The sequence below is a fragment of the Eretmochelys imbricata genome, chromosome 9 (assembly GCF_965152235.1).
Source record: "Eretmochelys imbricata isolate rEreImb1 chromosome 9, rEreImb1.hap1, whole genome shotgun sequence".
Classification (NCBI taxonomy): Eukaryota; Metazoa; Chordata; order Testudines; family Cheloniidae; genus Eretmochelys; species Eretmochelys imbricata.
The window spans coordinates 87,543,806-87,571,115 of record NC_135580.1 but is presented as its reverse complement, the minus strand read 5'-3'; the positions used below and the strand labels follow the sequence as shown (position 1 = coordinate 87,571,115).

The 27,310-nt window shown below is 42.9% G+C and overlaps 1 protein-coding gene across 1 annotated transcript in view; it reads right to left on the bottom strand.

Moving 5' to 3' along the window:
• The window catches only part of TENM1 (teneurin transmembrane protein 1), a 388,806-nt gene that overhangs the window by 136,703 nt on the left and 224,793 nt on the right, over positions 1-27,310 (bottom strand). The window contains exons 12-13 of the mRNA XM_077825959.1: positions 10,419-10,604; positions 1,862-2,008 (exon numbers count right to left, since the gene is read on the bottom strand). Of these exons, the coding sequence (XP_077682085.1) occupies positions 1,862-2,008; positions 10,419-10,604 (333 nt within the window). The remainder of the gene's footprint in view (positions 1-1,861; positions 2,009-10,418; positions 10,605-27,310) is intronic.

The window sequence follows — 27,310 nt, the reverse complement described above, 5'->3', positions numbered from 1 at the left end:
TTAAAAACTGGCTGATAGATCTCAAATGTGAATGGGGAAACATCACTGAGTAGGTCTGTTTCTAGTGTGGGTCCCACAGGAATTGGTTCTTGGCCCTATCTTATTTAACATTTTTTATCGACGACCTAGAAGAAAACATACAACCCTTACTGATACATCTGCAGATGACACAAGACTGGAGGAGAGGTAAATGATATAAAGGACAGGTCACTGATGCAAAGCAATCTGGATGACTTGGTAAGCTGGACATAAGCAAATAATGTGCATTTCAATATTTCCAAATGTAAGGTCATATATCTAGGAACAAAGAATGAAGGCCATCCCTTCCAGGATGAGGGACTCTATCCTGGGAGGGAGTGACTCTGAGAAAGCTTTTGGGTCATGGTGGGTAATCAGCTGAATATGAGCTCAGAGTGTGATACTGTGGCCAAAAAAAAACTAATGTGATTCTTGGATAAACAGGGGAATACTGAGTAGGAGTAAGAAGGTTATATTACCTCTGTATTTGGCACTGGTGCGACTGCTACTGGAATACTGTGTCCATTTTTGGTGTCCACAATTCAAAAAGGATGTTGAAAAATTGGAGAGGGTTCAGAGAAGAGCCATGAATAAAGTATTGGAAAACGTGACTTTAGTGAAAGACTCAAGGAGCTCTCTCTGTTTAAGTTATAAAAAATAAGGTTAAGGGGTGACAAGATCACTGTCTATAAGTACCCACATGCAGAACCGAATAGAGGAGATTACAGAGGGGTCTTCAATCTATTAGACTAAGATATAAAAACACTAATGGCTGCAAGTTGAAGCTAGATAAATTCAGACTAGAAATAAGGTATATGTTTTTAACAATGAGGGTAATTAATGACTGGAAGAAGCTAATCTTCAAGGTTTAGCTTGGGTTGTGGTGTGGAAAACCCTTACATCAAGATTGGATATTTTTCTAAAAGATATATTCTAGTTTAAGCAGCTATTGGACTTAAAAATGAATTGTCCTATGGCCAGTGTTACACAGAACAGATGATCACAATGGTCCCTTCTAGCCTTAAAAATCCATGAATCCTTGGAGTGAAACAAGGGCCACAGTGGCTGGGAATACTTAATTGCAAATAAACTGATCCAACAGGGGAAAATAGAGCAAGAGAGAGGCTGCTTTAACTATACATTGTTATGTTTTTATGTTTAGGTCACATGCTATATTTAAAAGTTACCTCTGGCTTAGAGATCCTCAGCATAGTTGCTACTGGTTTGCTCAGCACCATCTCAAAATTATGTGCCACAATTTTCTGTTATAACTGTGACTCTCTGTTAAAATTAAGAAACTAATTTGCTTAATAAGCGCATGTCTCAATGTATGATTTTATATTTTCTGAAGAATTTCTTTCATAATATTGATATTATGATAATGTATCAATGTATATTCTGTTAGTCACACAAAATGTTAGGACAGAATTTTAAATTTCATTTGTGTGTCTATTGTCAGTCTGACAACTACAGTTCTCATAAGGGATGTTTATAGGCAATGGAGTTATTTTAGGTTTTTTGGAAGGAAATAAAAGAATAACATAATTATTATGAAAAACATGGATTTTTTCAAGACACATCATGTACTATGATGATGGAGACCATATAAGCAGGAAGGTAGATTTCCTCCAGAGCTTACAATATAAAGGTCAGACCCTGCAACTACTCATTCATGGGAGTAATCCAACTGAAGTCAACAGGACTATTAACATGAGAAAGGGGTATAGCATTGAGCCTCTATGATAGAAAAGACAAACTCACATAAAGACAAGCTATAGGACAGCTGTTCAGGAAAATGAACTGCATAAGAACTAAAAAGTAAATAAAGGGGCATGTACAGTACCTCCATCATTATCCATATTATCCCCACACACCATTTCCATGACAACGTTACATCCTGTGCCACTCCATCCCACCTGACACACACAGTGCCATCCATTCTGATCAAGAGTGCATCTCCCATTTCCATAACACAGACCCGGGCAGCCATCTAGAGAAGAAAATGTAAAGAACAAGGCTTCATGCAGGAGTTTCTTTAAAATTATAAATTGTTATACAACATTCTTTAAAATTACATAACAATATTTGCTACTTTCAAATGATATCACAGTTTGTCTACTTTGGACTCCAGTCACATTCTTGGACAAATATTCAACTCTGCTTGCCTAAAAAGCATGCCAAAGTTATAAAGCCTTATTTTTTGGTGCCTAAAATCCTGTGGATGCAAAAACTCAGATGTGGATGCACTAATAGTATGTGTATTGAGTAATCAGAAGTCTAACTATCTGCTTTGCACATACAAAGAACTTCTATCTATCTTGGTTTTCATACCGAGTATCAATCGTGTGCTCATGACAGGGTTTTTATATGAAACCTTGACACAAAAGATGAGTTTGCAAAGTGTAGGTAAGTAATTTTAGGTGAGCAAATCTGGAAGGAGCAGCTGAAGATGTACTTCTAGATATTATAGGTGTGGAAACCCACATGAACCCAGCAGGGCTAGGGAAGCCTGTTTTGATTCATTCTGAAGTACTTTCCTAAGGAAGGAAAATGGGAGTTTTCATTGCAATGCCCCCTCCCACTTCCTTAAAACTCTCTTTCCAGATGTTATGATGGGATAACATGGTTTTGGTAATTAAATATTCATGGTAAATAGGCCCAATGGCCTGTGATGAGATATTCCTGACACAGGGAAGAAAGGTAAGCAGCAGAATACGGACCCTGGACTTCAGGAAAGCAGACTTCGACTCCCTCAGGGAACTGATGGGTAGGATCCCCTGGGGGAATAACATGAGGGGGAAAGGAGTCCAGGAGAGCTGGCAGTATTTCAAAGAATCCCTATTGAAGTTACAGGGACAAACCATCCCGATGTGTCAAAAGAATAGTAAATATGGCAGGCGACCAGCTTGGCTTAACAGTGAAATCCTTGCGGATCTTAAACATAAAAAAGAAGCTTACAAGAAGTGGAAGATTGGACAAATGACCAGGGAAGAGTATAAAAATGTTGCTCAGGCATGTAGGAATGAAATCAGGAGGGCCAAATCGCACCTGGAGCTGCAGCTAGCAAGAGATGTTAAGAGTAACAAGAAGGGTTTCTTCAGGTATGTTGGCAACAAGAAGAAAGCCAAGGAAAGTGTGGGCCCCTTACTGAATGAGGGAGGCAACCTAGTGACAGAGGATGTGTAAAAAGCTAATGTACTCAATGCTTTTTTTGCTTCTGTCTTCACGAACAAGGTCAGCTCCCAGACTGCTGCACTGGGCAACACAGCATGGGGAGTAGGTGGCCAGCTCTCTGTGGAGAAAGAAGTGGTTAGGGACTATTTAGAAAAGCTGGACGTGCACAAGTCCATGGGGCCAGATGCGTTGCATCCAAGAGTGCTAAAGGACTTGGCGGCTGTGATTGCAGAGCCATTGGCCATTATCTTTGAAAACTCATGGCGATCGGGGGAAGTCCCGGACGACTGGAAAAAGGCTAATGTAGTGCCCATCTTTAAAAAAGGGAAGGAGGAGGATCCTGGGAACTACAGGCCAGTCAGCATCCCCTCAGTCCCCGGAAAAATCATGGACCAGGTCCTCAAGGAATCAATCCTGAAGCTCTTACACGAGAGGAAAGTGATCAGGAACAGTCAGCATGGATTCACCAAGAGAAGGTGACTCTAATAGCCTTCTATGATGAGATTACTGGTTCTGTGGATGAAGGGAAAGCAGTGGATATATTGTATCTTGACTTTAGCAAAGCTTTTGACACGGTCTCCCACAGTATTCTTGTCAGCAAGTTAAGGAAATATGGGCTGGATGAATGCACTATAAGGTGGGTAGAAAGTTGGCTAGATTGTCGGGCTCAACGGGTAGTGATCAATGGCTCCATGTCTAGATGGCAGCCGGTATCAAGTGGAGTGCCCCAAGGGTCGGTCCTGGGGCCTGTTTTGTTCAATATCTTCATAAATGATCTGGAGGATGGTGTGGATTGCACTCTCAGCAAATCTGCGGATGATACTAAACTAGGAGGAGTGGTAGATACGGTTGCAGGTAGGGATAGGATACAGAGGGACCTAGACAAATTGGAGGATTGGGCCAAAAGAAATCTGATGAGGTTCAACAAGGATAAGTGCAGGGTCCTGCACTTAGGATGGAAGAATCCAATGCACCGCTACAGACTAGGGACCGAATGGCTAGGCAGCAGTTCTGCGGAAAAGGACCTAGGGGTGACAGTGGACAAGAAGCTGGATATGAGTCAACAGTGTGCCCTTGTTGCCAAGAAGCCCAATGGCATTTTGGGATGTATAAGTAGGGGCATTGCCAGCAGATGGAGGGACGTGATCATTCCCCTCTATTCGATATTGGTGAGGCCTCATCTGGAGTACTGTGTCCAGTTTTGGGCCCCACACTACAAGAAGGATGTGGAAAAATTGGAGAGAGTCCAGCGAAGGGCAACAAAAATAATTAGGGGTCTGGAACACATGACTTATGAGGAGAGGCTGAGGGAACTGGGATTGTTAAGTCTGCAGAAGAGAAGAATGAGGGGGGATTTGATAGCTGCTTTCAACTACCTGAGAGGTGGTTCCAAAGAGGATGGTTCTAGACTATTCTCAGTGGTGGAAGAGGACAGGACAAGGAGTAATGGTCTCAAGTTGCAGTGGGGGAGGTTTAGGTTGGATATTAGGAAAAACTTTTTCACTAGGAGGGTGGTGAAACACTGGAATGCGTTACCTAGGGAGGTGGTAGAATCTCCTTCCTTAGAAGTTTTTAAGGTCAGGCTTGACAAAGCCCTGTCTGGGATGATTTAATTGGGGATTGGTCCTGCTTTGAGCAGGGGGTTGGATTAGATGACTTCCTGAGGTCCCTTCCAACCCTGATATTCTATGATTCTGTGATTGTATGATTAGATGAGGTGGGATCTGAGTTACCCAGGAAAGAATTTTCTGTAGTATCTGGCTGGTGAATCTTGCCCATCTGCTCAGGGTTTAGCTGATCGCCATATTTGGGGTCGGGAAGGAATTTTCCTCCAGGGCAGATTGGAAGAGGCCATGGAGGTTTTTCGCCTTCCTCTGTAGCATGGGGCACGAGTCACTTGCTGGAGGATTCTCTGCTCCTTGAAGTCTTTCAACCATGATTTGAGGACTTCAAGAGCTCAGACATAGGTGAGAGGTTTTTCGCAGGAGTAGTGGGTGAAATTCTGTGACCTGCGTTGTGCAGAATGTCAGATTAGATGATCATAATGGTCCCTTCTGACCTAAATATCCATGAATCTATGAATCTATAAATAAGACAAACACTTGCCCTTTGGTGGCTATGGGAAATGTTTTGATTTCTTTCTGTAAATTATGAAACTAGATCTAAAATGGATCAATTGCATCATCCCCAGGGTTTGTAAACTCTGAATTAACAATAATTTCAGCATTTTCAGCTAGGTTCCTTGCTCGGTGTGACAGATAGATAGTATCTTGGATGTGCCCACTAATGTCCATCTGCTTGTATAGTTTGGTGCCAGTACATATTTTTGTCAGATTTTTACCTTACCACACAGGGAGCCAAAGGACAATGGATGGCGCTTAGCAATCAATTTAACACTACAAGTGGCATCCCTTTCTAAACGAGTGCTTTCTCTTTGCCAGAATGGACTCTCATGAATTCAATGCTCTTTATCTGAAAGTGTGTGTTGACACTTCTGCACTATCAAAAGGAAAAGATTTGATTCCAAGAGGAAGGAAGACTCAGTCTGCAGGGGTTTCTGGCAGCCGCTAAAGGAGATATTGGAAAAAGTGTTTGGAACTGCCAGCCAAAGAGACAGAGCCTAAATACCAGTGGTCCATCTAGAGACACAAAATGGATGAGGTAATACCTTTTATTGGTCCAACTTCTGTACTGGCCCATCTAGTCCAGTGTTCTGGCTCAGAGTGGCCAGTAGCATGTGCTTCAGAGAAAGGTGCATTACAGAACAGCCTGCACACAGAGAATGTTTTTTCCTAACTCCCAAAAGACAGAGGGTAGTTTCTTTCAAGGATCCTTGTGTTTTGCTTTTTTAATCCTTACTTGTATAGCTCTGGATAGTTCTTGTTATCCACATAAATTATACATGACACCATGGCTCCAAGATCTGCATCAGTTGCCTACAGGTCTCCTGGTAGAGTTTAAATTGTTACTTACATCCTATAGGCCTTTCATTTCCTAGCATCTGCCTACCTGAAGTATCACCTCTCCCCCCAAGACATGTTGCCATCAGCAGGGAGACTTGAGCTATATCCCCCCATCATTATAAAATAGAGAGGGTCTGCTGGTAAGGTGTGGTCTATAAGGGCCTTGGGACTCTAGGTCCCTCATTGGTCTGAAATAGCTTGATCTTGACGATCTTCCAGTACACTATCAAAGCCATTTATTTCATAGATTTTTTTTTTGAAAGTTGAGGGTATGTTCCCGATGAGATTAAAGGGGCTGTTTTCCTGTTTAGATTTATTGGCCAGCTGAGTTAATTCATTATTGGTATATTTTATGATTATATTTTGCTGTGGGTGGTTGTCCTTTATGAATGTAAGTCCAGTGGTGAGCTGGAGCTGGTTCGCACCCATTTGCTAGAACCGGTTGTTAAATTTTGAAGCCCTTTTAGAACCGGTTGTGCCTCGAGGGACAACCGGTTCTAAAAGGGCTTCAAAATTTAACAGCCGGCCAAAAGTGGCGCCTTAGGCGCCAACTCCATGGGTGCTCCGGGGCTGGAACACCCATGAGGAGAATTTGATGGGTGCAGAGCACCCACCGGCAGCTCCCTGCCCTGGCCCCAGCTCACCTCCGCTCCGCCTCCTCCCCTGAACGCACCGCCCCGCTCTGCTTCTCTGCCCCCGCCCCCCGGCTTCCTGCGAATCAGCTGTTCGCACGGGAAGCCGGGGGGCTGAGAAGCAGGTGGCAGCTTCACGCTCAGGCCTAGGGAGGCCGAGGCGGAGCGGATGTGAGCTGGGGCGGGGGGGCATGAGGAGGGCCACCCGCACTGCAGCAAGTAACTGGGGGGGGGGAGGGGGCGCACAGAGGAACCGCTCCCCGCCCCAGCTCACCTCCGCCTCCCTGGGCCCAGGTGCGAAGCCGCCGCTTGCTTCTCAGCCCTCCCAGGCTTCCTGTGCGAACAGCTGATTTGGAGAAGCAGAGGGGGGCGGCACATTCAGAGGAGGAGGCGGAGCGGAAGTGAGGTTAGCTGTGGCCAGGCATGGGGCGGGGAGCTGCCTGTGGGTGCTCTTCACCCACTAAGTTTTCCCCATGGGTGCTCCAGGCCCGGAGCACCCATGGAGTTGGCGCCTAAGGCGCCACTTTTGATGTGATCAGTGGGGGGAGCAGCTGCTCTCCCTGCTCCCCCCTTAGCTATGCTACCCCACCCCTAGGAGCCAGAGGGACCTGCCAGATGCTTCCTGGGAGCTGCCCCAGGTAAGCACCGCTGGGACTCCCCACCTCGCCCCCTGGCAGGTCCCTCTGGCTCTTAGGGGCAGGGTGGGCACCCACTACGGTGGCCCACGAGACCCTCCTGCCCAGTTCTGGGGCCAGTCAGGAGACAGGGGAGGAGGGTGGATGGGGCAGGGGTTGGGGGGGCATCAAGAAACACAGGGCGTTGGATGGGGCAGGAGTCCCCAGAGGGCTGGGGTGGGCCACGGGGCGAGGAGGGAACCGGTTGTTAAGATTTTGGCAGCTCATTCACTGTGTAAGTCTAGTAATTCTCAGGTAACCTAGGGCTTTTTGTATGACATTTTTATTGTTATTCAATTCTGAAGAGATAAAATAATAAATACATAAATAAGTGCCCAATCCTTTTTGGAATCCTGCTTCATCTGATATCTCTGCTGAGAGCCATCTTCCCAGGGGACAGTAGAAACAAAAACAACGAGGAGTACTAGTGGCACCTTAGAGACTAACAAATTTATTTGGGCATAAGCTTTCATGGGCTAAAACCCACATCATCAGATGCATGGAGTGGAAAATACAGTAGGAAGGTATGTATAACAGTACATTAGAAGATGGGAGTTGCCTTACCAAGTGAGGGGTCGAGACAATTCAATTAAAATGGGCTATTATCAACAGGATGAAAAATCACTTTTGTAGTGGTAATCAGGGTGGCTCATTTCAAAGAGTTGACAAGAAAGTGTGAGTAACAGTAGGGGGAATTTTTTTAGTTCTTGTATTGACTCACCCACTCCCAGTCTTTATTCAGGTCTCATTTGATGGTGTCCAGTTTGCAAATTAATTCCAGTTCTGCAGTTTCTCGTTGGGACAGTGTGATTTCTTACACAACAGTGTGGCTAGGACTGAGAGATTGCTTCCAAACCATGAAAGACATAGACATGTAGGGCCAGAAACAAGCCATAGGCCCTGCAGAGCAAATTTATGTCAAAGGACATGCACAGGGTGCAAATCTACACAGAATTTGGCTCTTTGGGTCTGGAATGGTTTAATCAACTATATCATCTGTAGCCCAGATAGCGTTTTCTGCCAAAGGGCAAACACACAAATTGCTCAAAGCAGCAACCAATGCGGGTGTGAGGTAGAGCAAATATTTATAAATCCCTCTGAATCTCAAAACCTCACACGGTACTGTACAATACCAGGTTTTAAAACATGTGTTGTTTTACATTTCTCCCCCACCTCCAAAGTCTTAGAGAAGCATATTTCCTTCACAAATGAAACCTACTCTTTAGCTGCAGATGATAAAAATATGGAAATGTTGTTCTAACAGAAGGAAGGATTGACACAAATTATTCTGGTAATACCAAGTCCTCAGTGCTGTCATCACTCCGTGAATGGAAACCATGAGCAGAAATCTGACTCGCCTCACGTAGCATATTACATATATATGGAAATTGGTAACCAAATGTGAAAGCCACATTCCAGTCATGCTTACTTTAGACACCGCTGCTTCTGATGAAATATTGAGACAATATAAAGAGCTAAGAATGCAGAATGTACTGATATTTTGTTTGACAAACGAGACTTCTCTGTAAATAGATACCTACCTATCCAGTCATCCATTTGATCGTATTGTATCCATTTGATCGTATATTGTATCTTAACAGTACAGGAAATGGGAGGCTCAAAAGGGAACAAGTCACCCAAATACCCCCATTCCCAACACTTTTATACCCTTTCATTGTTCCTTTGCAATGCTGATATGAAAAGCTTACCTCGCACAGCATCCAAGTAGTGAGCTTAAAAAAGAAAAAACAAAACTGTGATAGATTGAATTTCAAACACAGAAACCATTTGCTAATAGTTTACCATACTTTGGTTAAGATAAAGTGCCTCTCTCTTATTTTAATCAGGTCTATTCCTACCACTTTGAATAAAACAAATAGCTGATTTTGTTATCCAGGATGTCAGAAAGGACTCATATAGCAACAAACAATAATTGCAGCTACATGTGTGTTCTTCAGTTATTGTTTTTTAATATTATGGGCACTACCATGTGTAATGCAGGCTGTGCCTTCTACTTAATTCACTCATTGCTTAGTTATCTTCCTTTTAAAACCAAAACTAAATCTCTTGAACAAAATCATTTTTTTACTAACAATAAAGAAAATTACCTTTATTTTTTATCAATTTTACTCCCTATAAGCAGGTATTATAAGGTAATTGAATCACTGGCTATAGAATTTAGCCATTTAATTAAATGAGGAAGGGCCAAATTTTCAAAATACAGAAAAGAAAAAAGATAAGCGCAGTATTTGCAAAGCCTGAAAATTTGGACTACCTACCTCTCAAAATTAGGTATCCTGGTCTCTTACATGCAATTAAAATGTTTAAGAATAAGAATGCTCTGGGAAAACAGTAATGACATTTCGGCAAGAAACACTATTAAGCTTTGTAAAAATGTGTCACATTTTATTAAAATATAACAATTAACATTTGTACAGCTGAGTAGTGACTTCTGAAAAGACCCATAAACTTTAGCTTCTTATTAACAATATTGTAGTTTTCGGCTACTGTAAAACCATCTCTTGTGACAAGCAAAATATTTAAATCCTATGATGGGAAGGCAGCAGATTTAGAATTATTTAAGCTGCCTGCTAGTTTCAGCCTCTCACAACTTTTATTAATAATTTTAAAGTATTTTTTTATGATTCTCAGTACCTATAGGAATGTAGCTCAGCTGTGCATTAGAATGTAACCTATAGAACTTTGATTGGATACGTCCAACTATTACATCAGTATTGCTGCATGTAAAGCAAAAGCTGCATTGACCAGTCTGTGGGACAAATATGATTATGGTGTAAGTGTGTGCCAATCCATCAAAGTCAGTGGAGAGGCATCTTTGTACTCCAGGACTGAATTTGGCTCTCTAATTTTTCCAAAAGATCTTCAAGCTGATGGCTGCAGCAGATCTTCCTATTAGCTAGTCAGCCTTTAAAAAAAAACAACATATAAAATCTTACCAATGGTGCAATGATCCCCTTCCCATCCAGGGCTGCACTCACACTTCCCATCTTTGCACTGGCCATGTTCAGCACAGTGAGAGTGGCATGTACGTTCCTCACAGCTTGGTCCTACCCAGCCTTCTTCACATTGGCATATTCCTCTTGAACAAACCCCATGGCTGCCACAGTCCATAGTGCATAATTCTATATAGGATTCAAAGAATACATACTTTTAGATGGTAAAAAATATCATGTTCTGTTATGGACTATGCATGATAATACATACAGACATCGGTCATCAAGAGTGATTAAATGAAGGACTTTTATCATGAAATACAGGTTGCAATCACATGAACTACTCCTTCGTTAGCAGCAAGTAAGTAGCAAGCCTTATATTTGTTAGGGCCAGCCACTAATTGCATGCCATAGGGCCCTGATCCAAAGCCCACTGAAACCAATGATAAGACTTCCAATTACTTGGGTGCATTTTGGATCAAGCCCTAAGCCAGTGTATCACACATCCATTCCTGATTCTGATAGGTGTTTCCAGAAATCTAGGATACAGTTTTTATTTAAACAGTTTGAAAAGTACAGGGTCCAGGTGGATTGAGTTAAAAGACAAAGTGTGACTAATTTATTACAGCAAAGTGATCACTGAGATATTAATCAGTTTGTACCAATGGTAATGGCCTTCACTTATGGCAATAAAAGCCAACGCACTAATACACAGAAAGGAAATAACACATGTCAAACAGCAAGCAACCCACAGCCCTGGAAAAATACAGTATTACTCATATATAGGCCCCTCATCACAGGAATATGTCCCAAATTCTGCAATGGTTTTCAAGGTCTGTCTTTAAAAAGCTTTGCTCTTGCCCATCAACGGCTGGCTGATCAAAGTATAAAAACTATTTCATGGTGACAAGATCAGTTCTTGCAAGTCATTTCTATTCACAGTAAATTTTTCTGCATGGATAGGGCACTAGTGAAACTCCATTCATAGTGAAGGAGAATTAAAAGTCCTGAATTGTTTCAATAAATCACAATATGCCAGTTGCAATTCTACCTCCACTTAGAGTGAAGTTGTTCTGTGAAAAGAATGGTTTCATTATAAGAGGGCTCAATATAGTTTAAATTTATTTAAAATAATTAGTTTCAGCAGACAGAATTTGCTTGTTATTCTGCAATTAACCTGCCAGAGGAATGTTTCCTCCTCCTTCTCAGAAGCTAGTTGATAGCACTATAAGTATAAGCCAGAATAACCATGTCTGTTCTGATTTAAAACGGGATTTAAAATGTGTAACACCAAATGGTGGAAAGATTTTCCCCTGACAGGTTTTAAAGAATGATAATTTCTTACTCTGAACTATTGTATATAAACATTCCCCCTTGAATGTCTATAATGGCAAAAAGTGACACTCTATATGAATTTTTTTTAAAAGTACATATTTAAATTCTTTATCAATTTCAATCTTTCAACAGAAAGAAAGAAGTAATAAAAACCAAACCCCCATGCAATAACATTACAGATGTTGACAGCTGTGTGATTTACAACATATGTATAGGAATGTCATTTTTAATGTTTTAGGGTCAGGAACAGTTTTATTCAGCAATACCTTTTAAAAACATTCTATGTAGATAACTATATATATATATAAAACTATATATAAACCTTATAGGCTACAAAAATGACAAAATTATGCTAAAATACAAATATATTTCCTTGGGGAATATGTTGCAAGTGAGCATGAAAAAATACAGACAGACTTTAAAGTTTTGTTGAAATAATTTAGTATTACTGAGTGCCTTTAGCATGCTGCAATGCACAACACTTGTATAAATTAAATCTGGATAAAGTTCAGCATTTCTCCTTTGCTTACCTAAAGAAGAACAATTTTATTCAACAGACCCTTCAGTTGTCTCCCAGAAAGTGTTATGTCCACAAAATTTACTATTTTGGGTAAATTCTTCCAGTGCAGTAAATTACACCCATCCACTTAGCTCGAGAGTACAGGCCAGCTCCTTAGCTGGTATAAATTAGCATAGCTGCATTGACTTCAACAGAACTATGCTAATTTATACCAGTCGAGGATCTGGCTCAGGTTAATTACACCAGATGAGGATATCTGTAATTAGACAGGCCCAAATCCTGCATTGTTGCTGCTTTTCACATGTTAACATAGCCAGGCACAGAAGGATCAGCCAGGTGTAGAGAGATGATCTGATAATATAATGCCAGTGTGGTGACACCTACATCACCCCCAGCCATTGTCAGCATAGCGGATGCAACAGGGTTGGAGAATCCACACTGTTCAAGTAGACCAGAAATATGGCAAAACTAGTTCTCATGTAACAAATTGCAGTCAATAAAATCAGCATTGTGAGTAAAAGATGTGGTCTGGATGGCCCAGATATTGTTATTGTTTCATCTCAACATTACCAATCTAAATCTAGCTCACCAAATAAAATGACTGCCATTTACTGGCTTGGATGACATAAGCAGAACAGATTGAAAATGGAAACAAAAACGCATACTTGTGAAAAACTTCAAAAATACTAAGTCATGTTCTTCATTCCAAATGCTGTGAAATAACCTGGATAAAAAGCCCAGGCTCTGTGTGCTCTCTCTGTTTCCCTCTTCTCCTGTACCAGCAGCTCTTTGTACTCCCATTGCCTGCCTCCCTCCATTCCAGCATCCCACATTCTGCCCCCCATGCCAGGGGTTCTGTGTGCCCCCTCATTCTCCTCTAATCCTTGTGCCCCTAATCAGATGCCAGTGGCACCATGTGTCCCCCATATCCATTTCAAGTTTTCAGATTTTCACCAAATTCAATAGGGTTCTGGGCACTGATGCCTAGAATATTTCCTGAAATTTTGGAACAGATCAGATGCAGAGTTCAAAAGTTATTGCATTGCACTGAGACAGAGAAATGCCATCAAATTGAGTGTAGGGCCTCACTTTGGTCAACAGTTCTAGACCAGTGATCTCTTCATATGCTTTCCAAAGTCAAAGGAAAATTCGAAAACAATTCCTGCCATGAACTAATGAACCAGTGGCTGCGCTGGAGAACGGACACTGTTTTCCTTTGAAAGCTAATGGTGAACTTCAAAAACATTTCTCTGATAATAAGGCTGCAAAGCGGAGAAGATACTTTGTTCAGTTGCCTCCTCTTGCTCAACCACTTGACACATCAGCACTCTGTGGGCAGAGTCTGAACTCTCAGGTTTCCATCATTGTTTCAATTAGTTAATACTAAGCTCCTAAAAATGCTGTTTAAGAGGACACTGGAGAGGGATTCTTCAGGTTGGGAGATCCAAGTACAGTTCTCATGACTCTTCATAGATTTCTGTTCTCAGGCAAGGCACGAGAAATCAAATCTAATGACCATCCTAACTACAGCAAAATAGCACAAGCACACAGAAGGTTTCCGTTTAAAACCAGGAGCTCACCTAATAAATATGACTAAGGATGTGCTTTCAGTTCAAGCTACCGTGTTTTGAATATCCAAACACACAACAAACTCTTTAGTTCTTCTTGGAGAAAAACATATGCATAAAATCCCCCAAACTGGGAGAAACAATAGCTGACTACATTTCTGTTTGTCCTGGTATACCATGTTCGCACAGGAAGTTAAACAAAAGAATACTCCACAGTGGATGGTACTGAGATACTATAGTGATGAGCAGAATATAAAACCCCAAAATAGGTAGATGGTCCCAAACAATTCTGTCCATAAATGTCACATCATTAAAAAGCTCAAAGATCATGTAATTGCTATATTGGACCCTTTGTTAAATTATGTCTGTTCTTTCTTCCACAACACCGGATGCTTTAAGGGTTCAGAACCATCCCAGATGAGCATGTCCTTAATTCTGAATGTTCATTAATTTTGTTAGAAGACATCATATACAGTCTGAAGCATTATTGGTAGATATTCTTGAAAAGGAGACAAATCTGTTGATCATGCTGGGGCTAATCTAAAAAGCATTAAAAATTCACTTCATATTCTTTATTTTAATTATCTAAGTCAACAATGAGTTCACTTAACTGTGTTTTATAATAAGTTTCTAATTGCATAATAGGAAAAAGAAAATTAAAGCTAAATATTTTATAAATTCTAATGATAAGATTTCTATGTTATTTCAACACACTTCAGGAATAACTCAGCTAGAATATTATGTTAAAATACAAAAATATATGTAAACAAAAGTTTTCATATAATCTTAAAATAAAAAACTCTTTCATTTTACTTTCCCCACATATTTAAATGATGAACCTTGTGCTACAGATATTCTAAACTCTTAAGTGTCATATTCATAACTTGGAAATCCATTTATTAAAAAATGGATTTCCATAAAGATTAGAAATTAATCTAACCCGACTTTTACCCAATATGCTTAACTGCTGGAGGCTATGAAAATTCACCTATCTGGGCCTAATAAAGAAAGTTTTTTTTCAATTTAAATATACATTGCATTTAATAAGCTTGCATAATAATTTCAACAATATTCCTGAGCTTTTTAAATTACCTACCTGCTGTGTCCTGGAGACAACCCTGTTCTAGCTTTCATTTTTTCAGCAACTGATTTTATTAATATAATTTTTTCTCCCACAAAAGTTTAAAAACTTAAATTGCAAGTTTCAAAAGTGACGGAGCTGTTTCTGAATGACACCAAATGGTGGCATTGTCTGCACTAGAAAAGGTTCCAGTTCCCCAAATGAAATGAGTTATATTGGCAAAAGGACTTTTTGCTGGTATAACTATGGATACACGGGGGCTTTTGCTGGAATAGTTGTGTCAGTTAGATTGTGATGGAAACACAAGGACTTCCTTTTATACTTCATAAATCATCCAACGTTTTTACAGACCTTCTCTCTCTTTCTCCCCCATCGTTTTCTTTCTGTCGCTTTGTTTTCTTGATTTATTCTGATTATTTGGGCTGAATTTAATTTTTCTTATTCCCCCATGGCCTACAATTGTCTTAAAATATTGTCTCATAGCTAGGAAACACCCTGCTATGGTGTTTACCATGGGGTGAAAGATTAGACTTAAACTGTTTTTAGGCCAGATTCTCCTTTGAATCATTGTCTTCAATGCAGCTTTGCTGATTTAACATGAGCTGAGGAGCTAGCCCTGTATGTGAAATGTTTTATGAATTTAAGATATCATATATAATAGTCCAGCTTTGCTGCTGAAGGTCAAATGGGTATAAGTAGACCCAAGACTCTAATTGGACCGTTAACCCTCATGAGACCAACTGCCTGAACGGATGGCCAAGAGGAAGAGGAATGGGAATCAAGGAACCTGACTAATACCCAGTTTCCTCTCTCTCTTCTGTGTTGTCTGTTTGTTAGATTTGTCCCAGAAATAATTACTGCAAGTGTGATTAATGGTGGATTTACTGGAAACTGCAAAATGTTGGATGCTTCTGCTTTTAATTGTGCCTAGTGATTTTCATGTCATTGCTCATGTTAAGGAATGCCTTACTCGATGAGCAGGCCCATTGGTTTCTAAAGGGTTACTCATGGCATAGGATACTCCTCAGTGAGGTAAGGCTGTCAAAGAATCAAGGTGTCAACATCAAAGTATGCACTGAAAACCATTATTCAGATACTTATTCAGTACAATATAGTCCATCAGCACAACATGACCACCTATCCTGCCCTTATAGCAGAGCCAACACTGCCCCAAACAATCAGTTTCACTTTAAATTTAAACTGTTAGCTCTTTGCTTTTAAACTTAATGCAGAGAAAATATTTGTGACGTATCATTTCTCAGACTTCCAAGTTACATTTCTTATGTTTGTACCTGCCATGAGGCATTACCATCCAGCATGCCCCCTTGCAGCCATTCATGGCTCTGTAGGTATATTGCAGTCAGGGACCCCTCAGGTTCTTTCAGTCAATTACTCAGACTAAATTGGTTCAAGACATGTATCCCTCATGAGGTCTGATTTATTAACTCCTTCCATCTAGTGTAACTCACTTTGGTTAGTTGCCCTAGATCACTCCAGTCTGGGTGCACAGAAGAGTCCTAGTCACCTCTTTCAAAACAGGTGTCCTCAGCTCTTCTCCTTGAAGCTGGGCTGTAAATTAGCTAGTCTCTCTGTCTCTTCTTAAGCCAGGAGTCCCCTGATTGTTCTGGAACCTTTCCCTTACCCAGGGAAAAGGGACCTACTTAGCCTGGGGCTAATATATCCGCCTTCTATTACTCTCCTATAGCCATCTGGCCCGACCCTGTCACAACGGGTAAACATTAATTTCACCAAATGCACACAAACCATGAAAAAATATTTCCATCAATACTAATTGAAATTTACAAATAAGCAAAATAAGAAAAATGCTGCTAGAGAACTTATTAAAGTTTGATTTACTCTGTGTACTTTGACATGTGATACTGGCGATTTGTGTTTAATGGTTATAAAGTTTTAACATTTTGAATCCCAACGTCTACTGTCACTAAGGTGCCATAAGTACTCCTTTTCTTTTTGCGAATACAGACTAACACGGCTGTTACTCTGAAACCTGCCACAAAATAAGTATTGTCTGCCTCCCATTGTCTGAGCCCCTCATAAATTTCCCACAACTGTGAAAATTTCTATTGATACAAATAAAAACATGCTGAAAAGTAAACATCAATATTATCCATCAAAATTATATATATAAAAAAACTAATTCTACCAATCCTAGTTTTAAATTAGCCAGCTGCAAGATTTTAGCCCACTTCTGCCTCAGCTGGCTTCTTTCCCTGCAATTAGACCTCAGAGGGTTTAGCAGACCAGTGTTCTCCTGCTGGTGTCTGCCCTGCTATAAGGGAGGGAGCAGCATTTATGCTGACCCCAATCCCCTGTTTATCCCCAATTTGTTGGGTAAGAGGGGAGCATTACTTCACCTTCTCTGCAAGGCTCCTGGCCTCAGGCCCTTAAAGACACAGGGATGAGATTTCCTCCCAAGCACTACTTATATCTGGAACACTTCCTCTTTATCAATATCTTCTAGATCTGTATGTGTGTGTGCATCTATATCCGTATCAGACCTTTCACAACCTTAATGGGCCACTCCACATGATGGGGTTGGGCTGACCACTAGGCACCACTATCCTGAAAGGAGGCAGACTACCCCATCATAGTCCCACAGCCCAAACCACATAAAATAAAAACAACATTGGAACTAAGTTGCTGTATCTTTTTATGCGTTACTCATAATAATGTCTCCCCATCACTGGAGTAACTATTAATTGCTTTCTGGAAATAATCCTGCCCCATCTCAATGGATACATTTCTGATGCATTAAGTACTCAAAAAAAAGATTTCATGATTTCCAGTAGCAATGCTGCCATCAACAATCTCAGTGGCTAGTGTAGGGTATTATAGGATATAGTCTGCTCACTTTATAAAATATCTGCATGTAAGTGGATTTTTAAAATTTTAATACAGTTACTCATAATGCTAGACTAATTTGGAAAATATCTTTCACAAACTTGGAGCCTTAATTTTCTTGACAATCAATTTGTGTAAGAAAATAATCACTGGACAGATAAAGAAGTCAGCAGAGACTGATACAATACCCCCCACCATTTGATGTTTTCAGTCACATTTTTCTGTCCAGTTTTATTTCTCATCTGTGGAATATTTTCTTCCTGATCCAAATCCAATTTGTATAAAAAAACCCAACCTGTATTGATTTTTCACAGTTCAAAAATCTAATCAATGCAACTTTATGAATCTGGACTGGCAATGGTAAACATACCAATAGATATTTCATTTCATGGAACCAAAGCTCTGGAAATTGATACTACTGAGAAGGATTAACACATTCACCAGTGGGCATAGCTTTGTTTACTAAGCTATGATATTGGTGTAAAACAGAAATACAATTATGCTGTGTCTGACTCACAAGGGATTTTACCAGCAGAATTTGTCTCTTCTTTTTTAGATCTAGAGATGATACAGGTTGACAGGTCAGATAAGACTTGTGGGAAATGTTTTAAAATAAATGAACAGAAGTGTAATCTAATAGCAAGGAAGATTACACTGACATGGGGTGAGGGGGGAAACCCCATTGTGCTCTGTCCAGACTGTTTTATATTGGGCTTCTCAAGTAAATGTATGTGAGGTTTCTGTGTCAAATACTGTCCTTTTTCATAGTTATCTCAATTACTTTGTTTCAGCCTTACATGCTGTAAGCAGAGCAGCTACAGAGTGGTCACTAGAGATTCATGCTCTGGCTAACAAGCTCTGTAAACTGCTTCCCAATAATCTGGGAACAACAGGAGGGAATTTCTTTCAGTGCATATTATTTTCTATGTATGGCTCGTTCAATCAGAGTACTAGGGAGGGAGCAGTGCAAAAAAGTGAATTTTGAGCCAGTAATGAGTGGGATAGAAGAACTGTTACAGAAACACAAAGACAAGGCTGCATGGAGAAATTCACTGGTAGAAGGAAAATGCAATACAGGGTTCCTCAGGTGTGAGGTCCAGAGATGCAAGATTGAAACCAGAAGCCAGGTAGACATGAGAGTTGGGGAAAGAAGTGAAACCACTGAGTCAGTGCCGTATCATGAAATGCAAATGGGAATCAGTGAAAGACATTATAGATAGTAAAGTTAGTGAGAAATGTGTCCAAGGAGGCCTTGGAAGTTGACCATTAGAAAAAAATAAAATAGGCAAAGAGCTCATTCATTAGGTAAGTTTGGTAAAGCTGACAGAGATGGGCTTAACTGCTTCTTTAAAGCCTGAGAACTGCCATTTCTGGGAACAGAAGCCTGTGTGACTGGATCAGGAATTTTCCGCAGTTAAGCACAAAATGGTTTATGGATAATTTGAGAATAGGACAATTATTATTATTATTGAAAAAGGCTAAATTCAGAGACTACATGATTCCCAATGAATTATTTAATCAGTTCTATCCTTAATATTAAATTAAGAAGAAACACGATTTTAAAGTGCTGTTTATACATAGTAGATAACAACTGCAATTCACTCAATTCACCTTAGAATATGGATTACTAAGAAAAATGACTATGTAAACATTTAACTGACCCAGTGGATGTGCTCTCTGCGTGCAACCTTCAGAGATTTATCTGACTGTAGAAACAAAAATACATTTCTACTGCTGTTTACTTCTGCTACCCCTGCAAAGCCAACATTGCTGAGAGGGAGGGCACTATTCCTTATCATACATAATCAAGATAATTATTTAGTAACTTAAATTCAAATGCAACTGTGCAAACCCAAAGGCAGCCCCAGACCTGCATATGTGCAACTGATGGCTAAGTTTGGATGGGAGACGATGCTGAGAAGTAAAGGACACAGTGGGTATATCTACACTGCACTCTAAGCCTGGACTCTGGCTCAAGAAAAACCCAACAAATCAGTACTCAGGACATGGGCTCTAGGATTCTGGTGCGGGGTTTGTCAGAGCCCAAATCTTGCCATGACTCAGGTGAAAGCCCTGTCATTTTGCAGCAAGGATGCAACTGATCTGCAGATTCATGCCAGAAGGTCTGTGTAGTGCCGCACAGACGTATTAACACACTGTGAGATGGGTTCAGGAATTGTAAACCCAGGTTTACAATGTAGAGTGGACACTCAAGCACAGGCTTGGAAACAGAGTCCACAAGCCTGGGTCCCACAGACCTGGGCTTAGTGTGCAGTGTAGACATACCCAGTGTGACTTTCAGAGCCTAAGATGAGAAATCTGGGCTGGCAGTTTAAAAAAAAAAAGTCTCTTGTTTTACTTGAAAACGGAGCTAATTTAATACGGAAACAAAGGGACGATGTCCAGGGTATCCACATTGCTACGTTAGAGTCATTTTTCAGGGAAGAACTAACTTTGCTTTAACAAGCTAGCAACCCTATGATCTCCTGAAATGTATTATTTGTATCTCAACAAAGACATAAAGTATATGTGAACACACTTCTGAAACAGCCAAAGCTTATGACTAGGTACAACGCTCCATCAGTCTCCCACCTGATTAAAAAACTTGCACCCTTCTCTTCGAGCACACAACTCTGTACCATTCTTCTGATAACACCACCCATTCACAGCACATGTTTCATAGGTTTTGTACTTCTCATAGCAAGAACCACAGTGACTGTCGCATGTCACCATCCCTTTTGCAATCACACATTCCTTTAGCTGCTAGAACAATTGTTTACATGGAACAAATAACTTTAGGAAAGTATTTAACTGTTGTCTGTAAGAGATGTAGTTTGCAGATTTTGAAACCGTGTGTTCCGTTTAGTTCCTCTGTTTCCCTTCTCCCTTGCACGTGCTTCTCTGTCACCCACTCCATTCTTCTCAGCCCCCCTGCTTCCTGATACTCTTCTCTGCAGGCATTGTTTTGTTGAATTTCTTTCTCTCCTGGACATGCTGACCAACCACATGATACCTAAAGGCAGCTTGTCTCTCCCCTCAGCAGTAGCTGCTGCAATCAAGAGGCTGAGAAATAGAAATGGTTCCTGTAGAAATAGCTGGAAACAAGGATGAGCCAAGCACTGGGTGGACTGACAGCTTTCTGCAGACCATCAGAATGCAGTCCTTGGATCACAGTGTGGGAACTTCTGCTTTATACCATGATGATCTGTTCATTTAAATAGCCAAGACTTCCAAAGCCATGGGACTAGGGCAGGGATGGGCAAACTTTTTGGACTGAGGACCACATTGGAGTTGCGCAACTGTATGGAGGACCAGGTAGGGAAGGCTTTGCCCCCCAAACAGCCTGGTGCCCGCCCGCACCCCCATCTGCCCCCTCCCACTTCCCAGCCCCTGACTGCCCCCCTCAGAACCCTCGACCCATCCAACACCCCCCTGCTCCTTGTCCCCTGACCACCCCCTCCCAGGACCCCCCGCCCCAAACCGCCTGCCTCGGGATCCCATCCCCAATCAAACCCCCCCTGCTCCCTGACTGCCCCGCCCCCTATCCATCCCACCCCTGTTCCCTGCCCCCTGACCGCCCCAGAACTTCTGTCCCATCCAACAGCACCCTGTCCCCTGACTGCCCCCTGGGACCCTCTACCCAATCTTTTCACCGCTGCGCACGTGCACCGCTGCCGCCCCCGCCCCCTTACCATGCTGCTCGGAGCGGCAGGAACTCGCAGCCCCGCTGCCTGCGTGGCGGCATAGCTATGGGGGAGGGAGGACAGCAGGGGAGGGGCAGGGGACTAGCCTCCCCAGCCAGGAGCTCAAGGGCCGGGCAGGATGGTCCCGTGGGCAGGATGTGTCCCGCGGGCCTTAGTTTGCCCACCTCTGGACTGCATGAATGTATGTTGCACAATGGGATAATGTACATGGAGTCTTTGCTCCATCTCCAGTAAAATGTATTTTCAATTACTGTAATAGTTCACTTATTTTGTTTTGCATTTTTAAAAGAATTACTAGGTCTACATTTTAAAGCAAAAATCTTTATTGTGGACTAGACCCAGGAATTCGACTGTTTGTATGGTCACCCCTGGGATTATATAAGTAATCAACAAACCAGATAAAGCAATATGCAGGAGAAACGTGTATGAAGCTTTCATCATTTAACCTTCTGATAGACAGTAGTTTTCTATTTTCAGCGAAAAATTAACCTTTGTGGAATATTTCCCCGGGTAGCCTATATTATCATGATAGCTTTTTAAATTTATCATGCCACTACAATAAAATATTTTTTAAAGTACTATTCTAGAGGGCTTTGTGCAACATAATTTTAGTCAGCAGATCCTAAAGGAGAATATCATAACTTTGATACCACAATGTGTTAAGGAAAATTAAAACATAGCATAAAAGGGACTTTATGCCTTCAAGTGCACAGCATGGTTTAGAAACTAATTTCCAAAGGAAATACAAAATTTAAGCATGCTGATTGAACTATAAACTTGCCTCTTATAAACAATCAACTTGCACTGAATTGTAAAGTAAACGTTTCAATAAAATGTGCTTGTACTTCCTTAGCCTAACAAATTTTAATGCTTTTTGTCATAAAACAAAAATTCCCTTTATTGGATTCTGACTAGGAGAAAAAATCCTTTGAATGCAAGGGACACCATTTTGTGTCACTAGCAGAGGTGAAAGTAAGCCGGTGCGCCGTACCAGGACCGGCTTTCCGAGAGGGCAATTTAAAGCCCTGGGGTAGCGGTGGTGAGGCTCTGGAGGGATTTAAAGGGCCCCGGAGCTCCAGCTGCTGCTACTGCCCCAAGGCCCTTTAAATCCCCACCTCAGCCCTGCTGCCCGAGCCCTGGGGTAGGGATGGAGGGGCTCTGGCGGGAATTTAAAGGGCCCTGGAACTGCAGCCGCTGCTACCCCCCCAGGGCCCTTTGAATCCCAGCCTGAGCCCTGCTGCCCGAGCCCTGGAGTAGCGGCAGTGGCGGGGCTCTGGTGGGGATTTAAAGGGCCCCAGATCTCCAGCCCCCACTACCCTCCCGGGGCCCTTTAACTCCCCGCCTGAGCCCCGCTGCCGAAGCCCTGGAGTAATGGCGGCGGGGCTCCAGAGGGGATTTAAAGGGCCGGGGCGCTAGCAGCGGCTGGAGCCCCAAGCCCTTTAAATTCCCGCCTGAGCCCTGCTGCCCGAGCCCTGGGGGAGGGGTGGGGGGGCGCTGGCGGGGATTTAAAGAGCCCCGGAGCTCCAGCCACCGCTACTGCCCCGGCCCTTTAAATTCCCGCCGGAGCCCTGCTGCCGAAGCCCTGGGGTAGTGGCGGTGGGGCTCCGGCGGGCATTTAAAGGGCCGGGGCGGTAGCTGGAGCCGCAGGGCCCTTTAAATCTCCGATGGAGCCCAGTCACTACTACCCCAGGGCTTGGGCAGAAGGGCTCAGGCGGGGATTTAAAGGGCTTGGGGCTCCGGCAGCTGCTACCACAGCGGAGCCCCAGGCCCTTTAAAGCTCTGCCAGAGCCCAGAGCCCCGGGGTAGCGGTGGCAGCCGGGAGCCCCCAGGGCTCTTCAGTGATTTAAAGGGCCCGGGGCTCCGCTGCAGTAGCGGCAGCTGGAGCCCTGGGCCCTTTAAATCGCCCCGGGGCTCCCAGCCGCCTCTGTGGCTGGTAGCTCGGGGGTGATTTAAAGGGCCCCGGGCTCCCAGCTGCCACTACTGCAGCTGGAGCCCTGGCCCTTTAAATCAAGATTTAAAGGGCCCGGTGTTTTAAGGCCCTGCCTCTTCCTGTTGAGGCCACACCTCTTCTGGTTGAGGCCATGCCCCCTGCTCAGGACTCCGGCATACCGGTAAGTCCTCTAACTTACTTTCACCCCTGGTCACTAGCTTTTATGAAGGACATTTTCCGCCAGGACGAAGTGTGTGGTTGTTGTTGAGGTCAGATGAGGCTTAAAATGACAATGACTAGGAAGGCCCGATTGAAAAGAATGCTGCATTGTCTGGACACTACTGAAACAGCAAGCTCCTGCCAGAGATCTAAACTAAGTGAACAAGCCCCTCCAAACTCATAGGTTTTTGCTTAAATGCTTAGGCCCTGTGTGAATTTGGAGGGCCTGGCTTGGGGGGGGGGGGGGGGGGGGCTCGGGGGGGGCGGCAGGGGAAGAGTAAAAAGAAAAGGAGTACTTGTTGCACCTTAGAGACTAACCAATTTATTTGAGCATGAGCTTTCGTGAGCTACAGCTCACTTCATCGGATGCATACCGTGGAAACTGCAGCAGACTTTATATATACACAGAGAATATGAAACAATACCTCCTCCCACCCCACTGTCCTGCTGGTAATAGCTTATCTAAAGTAATCGTCAGGTTAGGCCATTTCCAGCACAAATCCAGGTTTTCTCACCCTCCACCCCCCCCACACAAATTCACTCTCCTGCTGGTGATAGCCCATCCAAAGTGACAACTCTTTACACAATGTGCATGATAATGAAGTTAGGCCATTTCCTGCACAAATCCAGGTTCTCTCACTCCCTCACCCCCCTCCAAAAACCCACCCCCATACATACACAGACTCACTCTCCTGCTGGTAATAGCTCGTCCAAACTGACCACTCTCCAAGTTTAAATCCAAGTTAAACCAGAACATCTGGGGGGGGGGGTAGGAAAAAACAAGAGGAAATAGGCTACCTTGCATAATGACTTAGCCACTCCCAGTCTCTATTTAAGCCTAAATTAATAGTATCCAATTTGCAAATGAATTCCAATTCAGCAGTTTCTCGCTGGAGTCTGGATTTGAAGTTTTTTTGTTTTAAGATAGCGACCTTCATGTCTGTGATTGCGTGACCAGAGAGATTGAAGTGTTCTCCGACTGGTTTATGAATGTTATAATTCTTGACATCTGATTTGTGTCCATTTATTCTTTTACGTAGAGACTGTCCAGTTTGACCAATGTACATGGCAGAGGGGCATTGCTGGCACATGATGGCATAAATCACATTGGTGGATGTGCAGGTGAACGAGCCTCTGATAGTGTGGCTGATGTTATTAGGCCCTGTGATGGTGTCCCCTGAATAGATATGTGGGCACAATTGGCAACGGGCTTTGTTGCAAGGATAAGTTCCTGGGTTAGTGGTTCTGTTGTGTGGTATGTGGTTGTTGGTGAGTATTTGCTTCAGGTTGCGGGGCTGTCTGTAGGCAAGGACTGGCCTGTCTCCCAAGATTTGTGAGAGTGTTGGGTCATCCTTTAGGATAGGTTGTAGATCCTTAATAATGCGTTGGAGGGGTTTTAGTTGGGGGCTGAAGGTGACGGCTAGTGGCGTTCTGTTATTTTCTTTGTTAGGCCTGTCCTGTAGTAGGTAACTTCTGGGAACTCTTCTGGCTCTATCAATCTGTTTCTTTACTTCCGCAGGTGGGTACTGTAGTTGTAAGAAAGCTTGACAGAGATCTTGTAGGTGTTTGTCTCTGTCTGAGGGGTTGGAGCAAATGCGGTTGTATCGCAGAGCTTGGCTGTAGACGATGGATCGTGTGGTGTGGTCAGGGTGAAAGCTGGAGGCATGCAGGTAGGAATAGCGGTCAGTAGGTTTCCGGTATAGGGTGGTGTTTATGTGACCATTGTTTATTAGCACTGTAGTGTCCAGGAAGTGGATCTCTTGTGTGGACTGGACCAGGCTGAGGTTGATGGTGGGATGGAAATTGTTGAAATCATGGTGGAATTCCTCAAGGGCTTCTTTTCCATGGGTCCAGATGATGAAGATGTCATCAATATAGCGCAAGTAGAGTAGGGGCTTTAGGGGACGAGAGCTGAGGAAGCGTTGTTCTAAATCAGCCATAAAGATGTTGGCATACTGTGGGGCCATGCGGGTACCCATAGCAGTGCCGCTGATCTGAAGGTATACATTGTCCCCAAATGTGAAATAGTTATGGGTAAGGACAAAGTCACAAAGTTCAGCCACCAGGTTAGCCGTGACATTATCGGGGATAGTGTTCCTGACGGCTTGTAGTCCATCTTTGTGTGGAATGTTGGTGTAGAGGGCTTCTACATCCATAGTGGCCAGGATGGTGTTATCAGGAAGATCACCGATGGATTGAAGTTTCCTCAGGAAGTCAGTGGTGTCTCGAAGGTAGCTGGGAGTGCTGGTAGCGTAGGGCCTGAGGAGGGAGTCTACATAGCCAGACAATCCTGCTGTCAGGGTGCCAATGCCTGAAATGATGGGGCGCCCAGGAGTTCCAGGTTTATGGATCTTGGGTAGTAGATAGAATATCCCAGGTCGGGGTTCCAGGGGTGTGTCTGTGCGGATTTGATCTTGTGCTTTTTCAGGAAGTTTCTTGAGCATATGCTGTAGTTGCTTTTGGTAACTCTCAGTGGGATCATAGGGTAATGGCTTGTAGAAACTCGTGTTGGAGAGCTGCCGAGCAGCCTCTTGTTCATATTCCGACCTATTCATGATGACAACAGCACCTCCTTTGTCAGCCTTTTTGATTATGATGTCAGAGTTGTTTCTGAGGCTGTGGATGGCATTGCGTTCCGCATGGCTGAGGTTATGGGGCAAGTGATGCTGCTTTTCCACAATTTCAGCCCGTGCACGTCGGCGGAAGCACTCTATGTAGAAGTCCAGTCTGCTGTTTCGACCTTCAGGAGGAGTCCACCTAGAATCCTTCTTTCTGTAGTGTTGGTAGGGAGACCTCTGTGGATTAGTATGTTGTTCAGAGGTATTTTGGAAATATTCCTTGAGTCGGAGACGTCGAAAATAGGATTCTAGGTCACCACAGAACTGTATCATGTTCATGGGGGTGGAGGGGCAGAAGGAGAGGCCCCGAGATAGAACAGCTGCTTCTGCTGGGCTGAGAGTATAGTTGGATAGGTTAACAATATTGCTAGGTGGGTTGAGGGAACCATTGCTGTGGCCCCTTGTAGCATGTAGTAGTTTAGAAAGTTTAGTGTCCTTTTTCTTTTGTAGAGAAGCAAAGTGTGCATTGTAAATGGCTTGTCTAGTTTTAGTAAAATCCAGCCACGAGGAAGTTTGTGTGGAAGGTTGGTTTTTTATGAGAGTATCCATTTTTGAGAGCTCATTCTTAATCTTTCCCTGTTTGCTGTAGAGGATGTTGATCAGGTGGTTCCGCAGTTTCTTTGAGAGCGTGTGGCACAAGCTGTCAGCATAGTCTGTGTGGTATGTAGATTGTAATGGATTTTTTACCTTCAGTCCTTTTGGTACGATGTCCATCTGTTTGCATTTGGAAAGGAATATGATGTCTGTCTGTATCTGTGCAAGTTTTTTCATGCAGTTGATAGATTTCCACTCCATACGGCTAAATGCAGTGCCTTGCATAGTGACAGGTTTCAGAGTAACAGCCGTTACAATAAGTCATTTTGTGCTGAGATATTACTTTGTGCTCTGTTGAGGTCATGATGAAAAGCAAGTCAGGACATTTTAATAACTGACAACTGGACATTCTGAGTGTTGGGGGTTATAACTTTAGGCCTGAGTCTATTTTCTTGATAATGCTGCCATAGCATGATTCACAGCTGCTTCCATGAATGCTTCCTGAGCTGCTCAGGATACGAGGG